The sequence below is a fragment of the Peromyscus leucopus genome, chromosome 8b, assembly GCF_004664715.2.
Source record: "Peromyscus leucopus breed LL Stock chromosome 8b, UCI_PerLeu_2.1, whole genome shotgun sequence".
Taxonomy (NCBI): Eukaryota; Metazoa; Chordata; class Mammalia; order Rodentia; family Cricetidae; genus Peromyscus; species Peromyscus leucopus.
In genome coordinates this window covers 3,594,735-3,607,620 of record NC_051086.1, presented here as the reverse complement: position 1 = coordinate 3,607,620, position 12,886 = coordinate 3,594,735, and the positions used below count along the sequence as shown (strand labels likewise).

Sequence of the window (12,886 nt, the reverse complement as noted above, 5' to 3'; positions counted from 1 at the left end):
CTGTCACCCCCATCCTCAGCACTGGGACTGCAAGCACATAGTACCATGCCCAGCTCCTTTGACATGTGTTCTGAAGGAACTCAACTTGCAAGGAGGACACTTAAGCCACTGAGTCTCTCACCCGGGTCCCCACAAGTACCTTCTTTTCTCCACCGTCACTTCCTTGACATGGATGAAGGATGTCGGGAAAATGCCCTGAAGGAAGCAAAACAAAACAGGATAGAAGACACATCACAGAAAAGTAACTGACTCATTGTCTGCCCAGGTTTTATTTTTTATCCACTAAGCTACTGGATTTCAAGACCATCCGACTGCAGAAGAACAATCTAGACAGCAGACAGAGCAGGCATAGACGCCAATCCCACATGCTGCAGGCTGCAAGTAGATGAAACAGAGATGCAGCTGTATACGGCAGAGCGATACCTAGAGGGGTCAAGGAATTCTCCTAGAGGAAAGCCAAATATCAGGGAATATTTGATATTATTTGGCTTTTAATATATCAGCTGTTTCCTACTATCAATTTCTTGTGTGCCCATAACTCCTGGGCCATAAAGGCAAACAGTATAAGCTTCTCAGACCTACTGCTGATCTGAACTAGGTAACGCCCCTACAGAGACAACACCTGTCTCCTATGTAGATGCATAGCTTTGTTTCTTGTGCAAATGAAGCTCAGACCATCCCTTTCCTTCCTGCCTAATGGCATTCCAGAGCTACTGACCCAGGACAAAAGGGTTTTTTGTATAACCAGGTATGAGTGAAGGCTGGGGCAGAATTCCTGGTCTGGCAAAGTCACATGGCTGTGGCTGGAGAAGAGAGAACAGGGCAGAGTTTTTGGATGAGTAGGGATTGGGTCAGAACAGGAGAAGAGGAAGGAAAGATGGAGGGCAGAGGAACGGAGGACGAGGATGAGGTCGAGAGCATAAGAGCTTAGTTATGACTAGGGCTATGAGAGGACAGGAAGAGAAGGGACAGAGAGGAACTGAGCGTCAGGACGGAACTGAAGCTGTGTAGACAGAACTTTGTCTGAGAGGAATAAAGTGCACGGTCAAAAGAGCCTGGTGTACTTATTCTTATCCCACAGAATAACCCCACACCGGCCGTAGAGTCTTCCCCAGGACCCTGGGAGGAAGCTTCTCAGGGCAGGCCCCTGGGAAAATTCTGACACCCATATGTGTAGATCTTCCTGTTCTCCACTCTACTCCCTAAGGATACTTCAGTACCATCATGGGCACTTGTCCTCCCAGGTGGATAAGAAGAGAAATCAGTAGAAAATAGGTCTGAGCCCCTCACTTGTGGAGACATGAGCTCTGCTTCTCTGCTTCTCTGCTTCTCCCCTTCCGGTCCACTTCCAGGGAAGCAGCATCCCTTAAGCTGGGGTTGTCAAGGGGACCCTGGGTCTGAAGCAAGTCCTTGGCCTTACTGGAGCTTCTAAGATGTGAGACCTCTCCTCCCTGGATTTAACTCACTGTCCTTTGAGAAGGCAGAGCAGGATTGTGCCACCCTGAACAACACATCAGGGAAAAATGCTTCATAACCATGGCCCAGGTGGCAAGGGAGCTTTACTGGTTGCTTAGGAATTCCTCCATGATTTCAAGCATCGTGCACGGAGGGGACATGCAGCCACTCACTTTGCTGAGCACCAGCTGGGAAAAACTGAAACAGGCAAAGCAAGTGCCTGCTGTTGGGAAGATGACATGACAGAGTGGCCCTGTCATCTGCAAGGGTGTCCCAGGCCTGTCCTTTGATGTCACATGGGGAGACGAGTGAATGCCCACACAATGCTGAAGGGAAGAGCAGAGGTCAGCTTCTACTACAAAGGGCACCATTTCCTGGGGACCCGAGGGAGGGGAAGTCACAAGCAAATGGCATATTAGCCAAGGCTGCAAAGAGAAGAGGGTGCCAGAGACCACCTTAAAGAATAGAGGAAGAGGAGGGACTAGAGGCCGCGTGGGCACAGTGAGGCACAGGCGTGGGAGCCAAGAGCACAGATCTGAAAGGAAGGAGCGGACTCACTCTGCTGAGGAGCAGTGCAGGGAAAGAGTTGCCCAGGAGAGGCGGCAGGGCCAGGTGAAGACATCCTGCATTGTCCCAGATGAAAACAAAGTGACCTTACCTGTGACACTTTATGCTTTATGAGGTACCCTCTGTACCAGTCTGCAAAGGGAAAACAAAGGCAAAGGTTTTTCATTTGCTCTGCATCGTTTGTTCGCTTGCTGGCTTTTGCTTTTGTCTGTTTTCACCTAGTAAGGAAATGGCTACACTCTGCTTGAGACCTGCGGTATGGGACAAACCGAGAAACCCACAGCATGAACTATGTTGTGTGGTTTGCTGAAAGCACCATCTACAGGTCCATGGTTTCAGTCACAGACTGACGTCAAGCTCCTTCTCCTTTTGAGAAAGAGGGTGCCTTGGTGAGGCCATCAGTGCACTGGGTCCCATGATCCCAAGTGCCCTTGGAGAGAGGCCTCAGCACACACCATGCAGACAGATGCCTCAAAGCCACAGCCCAGGCTTCCTTTCCTCATGTACCTGCTTGTGGTCACGTGCATGTTTACAACTCCTGTCTTAGGCATGGAAAGGCTCGGGGACCTGGGCAATCATCTTAAAATAGTATGAACCATTCCAACAGCAACAAATGATGTCTAAAATGTGATTTTTCTGAGGTTAGTCATTACCAAACAGATATATTGGTGAACAGGTAAAGGGACAGGAATTTTTAAAAAATCTCCCCTTTGCAGGACTGTAAAAGGAAAAAAAAAAAAAAGCTCAATTAACAGAAATCCAACTGACTCAGAGTCCTCTAACAAAACAAGCGTGAGTTTAGCATGCTGTAAGGAGTCCACTGGCCTTTTGAAATGATTGGAGCACAGCCACGAGGTGGCATTTCTCATCTTTGTAAATAAAAAACTGCCAAGTTCCTCCTTAACAGACCCTCATTTTGGGGCTGACAGATTGTCGCCAGAATACATTCTCAGCAGATATTCACACAAACCCCCACCACCAAAATGACTGACATGCAAAGTCACTCACTCTCCCAGTCATGGCCAGCTTGAAGGTCAGCACTAAGGGGAGTTTTGAAGCCATGGTAATCCATGGGGATCCTATTTTGAGTGGCAGAAAGTGAGAGAAATGGGAAAGGATAACAGAAAACAGAAGGAAAATTAGCAAAGTTGTGGCGGAAGAATCTGGAGTTTGGAATGAAAGCGTTCTTCCAGGAGCTATTCTGCATTAAGCCTTTTCATCTTCTTGACAACCATATGGGGCAGGAATCCTCATTATTTCATTGTACAGCTGAGCAGCCTACCCGAGAAACAGAGAAATTGAGCAATTTTTCCACAGTCACTCAATTAGTGACGTATTTGGATGTAGAAGAAGCAGCCCCTTCTAGTCTTAGGGGAAGGAGTTTGGTGGTCATATAATGCCCTAGTCTTATTTCTGCTGTGATTTAGAGGGAAAAAAAAAAACAACCTTGATGAAAGGAAATGGGGTGGAGGGATTTTGGTCACAATCCCAGGTTACAGTCTAGCATGTGGGGAAGCCAAAGCAGGGGGAGGTACAAATAACTAGTCACATCACACCCACAGCCAGAGAGAAACGAACGCCTGCATGCTTCTTGCCTGCTTATGCTCAGCTCCATTTCTCCACTCTCAGACAACTCAAGATCCCCTGCCTAGGGAATGCTGCTGCCCACCCTGGACTGTGCCTCCCACCATCGATTAAAACAAACCCACAGACATGCCCACAGGCCAACCCAGTGGAACAGCTCTTCCTTGAGACTCTTCCCAGGTGACTCTCAGTTGTGTCTGGTTAACAAAGCTAACCCTCACATCAAATGTGTCACCATCTCGCCATCAGAGGCCCTCAAGCTAAATCTCTAAGCTACTTGGCAACTGAGGATTTCTGGGGATGGAAGTTCTGTTTCATAAAGTGCAGCCTTCTATTTTGAGTTGCCTCTGAGTGTTTGCCAGTTACGATAGAAAATAATTAACAAGATCATGATGGGGAAACCTACAGAGACAACCAAACCAAACTAATGGGAACTCATGAACTTTAGACCAACACCCATGGATCCTCCACAGAACTGGACTAGGCCCTCTGCATAATCGAGACAGTTATACAGCTTGATCTGCTTAAGGGGCCCCTGGCAGTAAGATCAGGATCCATCCCTGGTGCGTGAGCCGGCTTTTTGGAGCCCACTACCTATGGTGGGACACCTCACACAGTCTTGAGACAAGGGGCAGGGAAGGTGGGGGAGCTTGGACCTGCTGACTCCCCATGGGAGGCCTTACCTTCTTGTAAGAGGGAAGAGCAGGGAAGGGTGAGTTGGGGGAAGGGAGGCGGGAGGGATAGGAGGAGGGAAGAGGGGGCTCTGTGATTGGTATGTAAAATGAATTTTTAAAAAATTCTTAATAAAAAAATAAATAAAATATCCAATCTCTTAAAAAAAATTAACAGTGACCCATAGGGTTTAATCTCTCTAAGGGGTTTGCTATATGCCAGTTGCTTTCTAAAGGCATTGATTTTGTTTTTTTCAAACTTTGAATTTAGTGGGCTGGAGATGTAGCTCAGTGGTAGTGCACTTGACTACCAGATTAAAGATGAATCTTCATGACAATCCTATCGAGGATGCACTATTACTACTTCAGTTTTGTAAATGAAAACAGAAAGGCACAGAGAATAAGCAACTTCCTAATTGTCACACAGCTTGAAATTTAAACTTAAGCACTTGACATTTGAATTCTACTGTATTAACTGAAACACAATGACCTTGTTTGCCAACTCGATATAAGTGTATCTTTGGAATATTGTTACTAGCTGCCATTCACAATCACTTTAATCACAAGCACTATATAGATTATCTTGGTACACTCGCAGAAATCCTATAAGCTAAGTATTATCATTCCTGCTTCATTGATGGAGTTGAAACGCAAGTCAGCTGATGTACTGAGCTGGGATCATACAAATAGAGCTTTTGTCCAAGTCTGTCAATTCAAAGCCAGAACACTTAGAACTCCTCAGCCACACTGATGGGAACAGAGAAAAGGGCTACCCAGGTTGCACTGGCCTGGAGCAACGTAATGGTCAAGGCTACTTCAATCCACTTTGGAGCATGAAAATAATAGGGAACCAATAGTCCACACTCAAAGCGATGCTCACATCCTATCTCTGGGTACCCATCAGAGTGGAGCCAAGGACTTCACCTTCATGAACCCTTGAGATTCAGTCACATGTGCACACCTTATAGGCCTCCCGACCCTCAATGCTTTGCTTGCTCCTGGGTAACTCTCACCCCCAAAATCCATATTCTGCCTCCAAAAGTCACATTCATTCAGCACCAATTGTGCTCCCAGTGTATACTGTGTATATACTAGGTTGCCTATTTTCAGAAACAGATCTACGATGATCTTTTGGATAAAAATATCACTGTTAAGCAAGACAGGGATATGATCCCCTTAGCAACATCATCAAAACTACCCTCAGGCTTTCCCAGCCCTACTGACCACCTCTGAAGCTTGATGTCAATTCTCTAATCAGGCCCACTGTCAACTGTCTCCATATGTGTGCCAGACTTTATGGGCAGATAACTGTTGGCAAAAACCCCAGAGAGAGGCTACTATGATCAAAAGTAATCTCTGTAACACAGCACTTATCAGATGCTGATGTATCAAAACTGAGCGCTGTTTTAAGGTCAATAATATCAAGAGTCATTGAACTTTGTCACAAAACAATCACTTACGCCTCCCCTGATTCCTAGGTCAAAATCATAAGCCCCAGTGTAATGGTGCAAGGAGGTGTGACCTTAAGGAGATGCTTAGCTCATGCAGGTGGAACTTATCTGGATGGTAGTTGCCATCTTACAGGGGAGATTCCTCCCTCAATCTCCACCACTAGGTGAAGAAACAGGAAGAAAGCCTTGAGCAGAGGAGGAACCAGCCCTCACCGGCCACCACATCTGCCAACACCTTGAGCCTGGATTCCCTGACTCTACAACAGAATTACATTCCTGCTGTTTAACATGCCAAGTCTATGGCTCTCTCTACAGCAGCCTGAATGGCTAAGACATGCACCCCGAGGGAAGATGAGCCAAGGCGAATTTCCTTACAATTCTTTTGGACAGCTGTGAAATACCAGCTATTCAAACTGTGCCCCCATCCTACAGCACAAATGCAACCTGAAATACACCAAAGGGAGAGGGGAGCGATTCTAAATATCCCAGAACCACAAAAGAAGAACCCTCTGCCTGCCGTTTCAGGGCAGTATGGTCCTTTGTCATGTCAATTAAGCTTCACTGCTTTCATCTGAGAAAAACAGCATCTCTCCTCAGAGTATTGTCACAAAAACTATTTTAATAACATGATTATGGGGGCTGGAAAAGTAGCTCCACAGTTAAAATCACCTACTGCTCTTGCAGAAGACCTGAATTCAGTTCCATGTTGGGGGGTTCACAACTGCCTGAAAGTCAGGTTCCGGGGGAGCTGAGATCTCTGGCTTCTGCAGGCACCTGGGCTCAAATGTACGCATCCATCCATCCACACACACATACACATAATTCCAAATAAACAAATAACATGATTAGGAAGGAATTCATCTGTTAAAGGTACAAAATGTTGTACAGAAAGAAGGCATCCTAGTTTCAAGATAGCTGTGGCCTGCATGTGGATAAAAGGAAAGGGACCACAGGCATAGTAAGCTGCAGATTTCAATCATATCTGAGATTTTGTTTTGTTTTGTTTTGTTTTGTTTTGTTTTGAGATAGGGTTTCTCTGTGTAGCCCTGGCTATCCTGCTCTGTGGATCAAGCTGGCCTCAAACTCAAGATCTGCCTGCTTCTGCCTCCCAAGTGTTGGGATCAAAGGCATGTGCTACCACTGACCAGCTAAAATCTGAGTATTTTTAAGAAATATCTGAAGCAAGAATATTACTATTTATCTGAGTGATGAGTGCCTGAGAATACTTTTAGCTTCCTGTATATTAAGATACGTAATAATATCAAGATCAAATAGGAGCTATTTGATCAGAGGTTAAGTGCTGTGGATATTGCTCTATATAAATAAAACACTGATGGCCAGTGACCAGGCAGGAAGTAGGTTGCCAGGCAGGAAGTAGGTGGGGCAAGGAGAGAGGAGAATTCTGGGAAGCAGAAGGCTGAGGGGGGAGACACTGCAGCCACTGCCAGGATAAGCAGCATGTAAAGACTCTGGTAAGCCACCAGCCACGTGGCAAGGTATAGATTTATAAAAATGGGTTAATTTAAGATAAAAGAACAGTTAGCAAGAAGCCTGCCACGGCCATACAGTTTATAAGTGATATAAGTGTCTGAGTGATTATTTTATAAGTGGATTGTGGGACTGCGGGGCTTGGGGAACCTGGAGAGAAGCCCTCCAGCAACAAATGGAGCCCAACGGCTCGAGTTTCCACCTTAAACCTGAGAATATTTAATAATCAATTCTAAAAAGAGCCAAAACCAGGTTCCTGCTTCTTGTCTCATACGGGCAGCTAGATGCCGCAAAACGCAGGTTTGAACACTGGTGGGGTCCTGGTGTGTGCATTTGACCGGCAGTATGGCGGAAATGAGGCGTCTGCCAGTGGCACATTAAGCTGTGTGGTAGATTTAGTCTTTACTAGTATTAAAAAAAAAAAAAAAAAAAAAAAAAAAAAAGAGGTTTCTGGGCTACACACTGCTTTGATAAAAGCTTAGACCCACTATTTCTGAGACTTGATGACTCCCAGAGCTGGTGGAAAACGTACCACTGCCATGTTGGGAAGCTGAAGTGGGCGGAGCCAGCAGCCACAGCGCCTTTTCAGTCTTAGAATGGTGCAGTTTAAAGCAATAGGCTCAAGGTAATATAAAAATTAAGCCACGTAAAGATGGCTACCACACAGAGAATCTGGATTATGTTGTCTTTGACATTCGTAACTGAAGAAAAATATTTGATTGCAAAAGCTGTTGAGTTATGCCAAAATGTATATTTTAAAGGTACCTTGACTTCAAAATTTGGATTTAAGGATATGTTGCTTTGGAAAAGAGGTTCTGCTTTTGTTTCCACAGAAAGCCAGAGGCTGTGGATTTGTTCCAGATTAAGATACATCAGGTTTCACCAGCCAAGACCCCCTGAAAGGTCTCCGATGACACCATGGCCCAGATGATCCAACATCCAGAGCGGTTTCAAGGCAACTGGTTCACACAATACAGCCTCACAGACTACCCCATAATCCTAAAATTTTCTTTGCGTCCCCATAAGATACAGCGCCCCCCTCCAGCAGGAAGTAGTAAGAGATGCTACGCCCAAATTCCCAAATATACCAAGCTGGCTTTAGAGGTGGAATTGGCTCACTCCCCCTCTAAACCCAGACATATTGCTTTAAAAAAAAAAAATGGTTAAGAGATTCTTGTGTCCCAAATCAGAAGAGCCCTCTGGTGTGGGACAGAGAAAAACCAATATTTTTATTTAAAACAGGTTGATTATAAATGTGATCTCTTTCTAAAAAATAAAGGGGATATGATATAGATATATAGGAGGATATGGAGATGATAAGATAAAAGGGTAGATTAATGAACCTACTTTTAAAGAACAACTTGTTTAAAATGTTTTACATTGGTATAAATTTTAGTTTATTGATACAAACTTGAAGTTAATTTTGTTATACTGTATATATATATATATATTTCTATTCTTGTTTGAGGTATTATGTTTATGTAACTCATTTAAAATTGTAATGGATAATTAAAAAATAGATTAATAATTAGTCATCTATGATAATCATATCTTCAAACACTTCATAGACCTAGAGAATATAGAATTTAAATAACTTAAAATTCTGTTGACGTGAGACACAATTGTTCCTGGCTGCACCAATTGATCCCGAGAGAATGTTGGGCTTCTAAGACATTTCCATTTGGAAGTTTGTCTTTTTGGCACAAAATGGCCTACTGGGCAAAGAACTGCCCTTGCCTTGATGGCTGACAGTACAAATATAATGCTGTCCTTTCTGGACAAGTGGGACACAAGGAAAGTGACCACTGTACTCTGCCAAGACAGGGTAAGATGGTCTCTCAGAATTCCTGCTTCTAAAAATGGTCTGTCAGATACTCTAGGCCTGTAGCCAATTTAAATGCACCAACAATGCTGAGAAACATTAGGTGACTGTCCAGGCTGCCAGCTGTCTTGGTCTACTTTTGCAAGATTCCCGAAAGTTGCTTGCATCCATCTACCATTTCTCAGGTACCATTATGTTCCTTCTCAGGTCTTTGATGTGGTTGAAAACTAGATAATTGTAATTTCCTCAGTTATGATAAAAGATAAGTTAGATATAAAACCTTAAACTCACAAATATAAGATAGATAGGACATCTTCTTTAATATTGTAACTATAATTCTTGCTCAGTAATTGTTTTGTTATATGTAATTTTACCATGTTAAAGTTAAAACCTTCCTTTTTAAAAAAAGAAAAAAAGGGGAAGTGCTGTGGATATTGCTCTATATAAATAAAACACTGATGGCCAGTGACCAGGCAGGAAATAGGTTGCCAGGCAGGAAGTAGGTGGGACAAGGAGAGAGGAGAATTCTGGGAAGCAGAAGGCTGAGGGGGGAGACACTGCAGCCACTGCCATGATAAGCAGCATGTAAAGACTCTGGTAAGCCACCAGACACGTGGCAAGGTATAGATTTATAAAAATGGGTTAATTTAAGATAAAAGAACAGTTAGCAAGAAGCCTGCCACGGCCATACAGTTTATAAGTGATATAAGTGTCTGAGTGATTATTTTATAAGTGGATTGTGGGACTGCGGGGCTTGGGGAACCTGGAGAGAAGCCCTCCAACAACAGTTAAGAGTAGGGACTCTGATTAAAGCCTCACACAAAGTAAAAGAAATAATAAACAAAATTAGATGGCAAATAAGAGATTGGGAAAAATATTTGCCAACTATTTGTCTAATAATGGATAAATATCCAAATTAATAAAGGACTCGTGTAATCTAATAGTACAAAAGCAAACAATCCATTTAAAACCTAAGACATTTCTCTAGAGAATATACAAAAATGGCTGATTACTAGTCATCAGGACAATGCAAATCAAAACCACAGCAAGATAACGCCCCAACCTGACCCTTGAGAAGGATACTTTCAAACAGTCAAGAGGCAGTAAATGCTGGCAAGGGGATGGGAGAAAAGGATGCCAAGTAAACTGTTGGAAGGAAGATAGACAGGTACAGCTACTGTGGAAAACAGTCTGGTGGTTAATAAAGAACTTAAAGACAGAATTACCACATGACCAACAAGCTCTCTTCTAGGCATCTGCCCACATGAAAAGACATCATCAGTTCTTAAAGATGTCTCTACTCCCATGCTCACATTATAAAATACAGCTCTGTTCATAAAAGTCAAGGTAAAAAGCAAAGGAAGCCCCTACCCGTGAATAAACAAAGAAACTGCGGTGTACACACTGTGCTATCCAAACTGCATACTGCTTAGCCTTTGAAGAAGAGACTCTGTTAGCTAACATAACAGGATGATGTGCTGAGTCAGATAAGCACATGCCAGAAAAGAAAAACTGTATGAATGCATCAGTGTGTGGAGTCTAAGAACCATAAAGAGCCAGAGAGTCAGGGAGTTTGCTGTAAGATGGTGTCTCCTCGTCATATCAGAAGTTACATCTTAAGAGTCTCACCAACGTGACAGCCGGAATATGAGCTAAACAAGGGTGACACCAATGGACATGGCAAGCTGGACAAGGAAAAGGCCACGGAGGCCACGGCCATAAACAAAGAACTGCAGGCAAGCAGGGGAAGCAGTGAGTGAGAGAGGTGGTCTTCCCAGGGACGAGCACACCAATTGGCTGCTCAGTCCCAAAGGGTCAGCCCTGAAAACACACATACAAGTAACATTATAAGAACTGTACAGGCTATATTCAGGAATATGTATACACGTATACACAGATGCATACAATAACCACTGTTTTAGTTAAAAAATAAAAAAGGCCACAAATTTGAAGGAGAGCAGGGAGGGGTATATGGGAGAGTTTGGAATGAGGGAAGAGAAGGGAGAAATGTAATTAAATTATAATCTCAAAAAATAAAAAAATAAATAAATTAAGAAGTCTAATGTGTAGAATTGGAAAACAAAACCATGGTAATGGAGGGAGCTAGAGAGAGTGTGCAGAGGAAATGAAGAGATCTAGGTGAGAAGTTACAAATCAGTAGATATGGAAGGTGAAGAACTCGAGAGTGGGAAGGGCAGCACGAAGCATGAGGACTACAGTTAATAAAACAATAACCAAAGCTGGGGAGCTGTGTGATGAGGGACAGCCATGTCAGCCTTCCCCGCTGGAGTGAACAGCCGCTCTCCGTATGCCATGGCGTCGTGCCGTAGACCTCAACTAGACATAACAAATGGATGGATTTAAAAGTGAGTCTGCAGCCGGGCGGTGGTGGCGCACGCCTTTAGTCCCAGCACTCGGGAGGCAGAGCCAGGCTGATCGCTGTGAGTTCGAGGCCAGCCTGGGCTACCAAGTGAGCTCCAGGAAAGGCGCAAAACTACGCAGAGAAACCCTGTCTCGAAAAAAGTGAGTCTGCACTCTGGAATCAACGCTTGGATTCAAAAGAAGATCTGAGTCTCACTGCCTGAGTGATTATTGACCCGTGATATCACAGCACCTGTCTCATCAAGATGAAATTAGGAGAAAACTTCAGAGATTTTCCTGCTCCTGCCAGAGGGGAAATAGTCAAAAAGTTAGTAGATATGATTTCCTTTTAGAAATTAATTAAAATAATATCATAATCCAGCAAGTGGACGTGTTTTCTATTTTGTTTCCAGAACCTACAGATTCAGAATACCATTCTTTTAATTGATGTCCTTTCCTCATATTTCCATGACAACAGAATAGAGATAGAATTCAAGTTCGCTGACGTCTCAGCCCCACCCTCACTCAAACAACAGGAAAACTGGGCTTTGAAATCCAGAGAGGAGCAGCATCTTCAAAACAATAGAGTCCCTTTCACACCCAGCTGCTTCCAGCACAGATCTGAACAAAGGAAGGCTCTTGGCAAAGTGCTGCTTTAAAAGAGCCCCTGTGAAGAGCTCATAACATCCCCATTGTTTGGGTCATGATCACCCCTTGACAGGGTTGCTAGTACAGAAGGTGCTGTGGGTTCTGGGGAGCCCCACTCCACATGTGGTAGATGCAAGCCTTCACCAGCTCTTTGCAGCCCACACAGCCATGCATGCGTAGGCATCTGCCAGCTCTGAAGAGCTGTAGATGATGCCAGGTGAGAAGATTGGGTCTCAGAACAGCGCCATCGAATACTCTCTGCAGAAAACAGCAGCAACATCACATTGCTTTATTACAACCAAAGATCTCACATCGGCCTCTCCCCTCACCCCTCCCTGTGGCCTTATTTTATGGGCAACTGAAATGCAAACACTTCTTGGAGTCTCAGTCTAGAAGCCCCCCCCCCAACGTCCTGCCATGATAGACCCCAAGGTCCTGACATACACAAGTATCAGTAGACAGAATAAGACCTGTCCTGCCATTCCAAAAACAGACAAGCCAGGCAGCAAATTAAGTGCAGAACATACATCCCCCAGGAAGGCTTTATGAAGAAGACGGTAAATAAGTTCAGCTTCCTCAGAAGAATGCCTACTGTGGTCTAAGAGACAACTAGGCACAGTGGCCCAGGCCTTTAATCCCAGTACTTGGGAGGCGAGGCATATATATAACCAGTTCCAGGCCAGCTAGAGCTACATAGTGAGACTCTGTCTCAAAATAAAAAGTCATTTGGAGGTGGGCAATTGTTGTCTTGGTACACATAGGCATGGTGGGATGCATGCCAGGAGCATCATCACATGAATATGTCACAGGTACCTGGTACCTTAGTCTCCAGCTGATCA

General features: G+C 44.2%; 1 protein-coding gene across 1 annotated transcript in view; it reads right to left on the bottom strand.

The window, feature by feature from the left end:
* The window catches only part of Dock2 (dedicator of cytokinesis 2), a 419,098-nt gene that overhangs the window by 372,552 nt on the left and 33,660 nt on the right, over positions 1-12,886 (bottom strand). Inside the window, exons 3-4 of the mRNA XM_028894904.2 lie at positions 2,114-2,154; positions 140-195 (exon numbers count right to left, since the gene is read on the bottom strand). Of these exons, the coding sequence (XP_028750737.1) occupies positions 140-195; positions 2,114-2,154 (97 nt within the window). The remainder of the gene's footprint in view (positions 1-139; positions 196-2,113; positions 2,155-12,886) is intronic.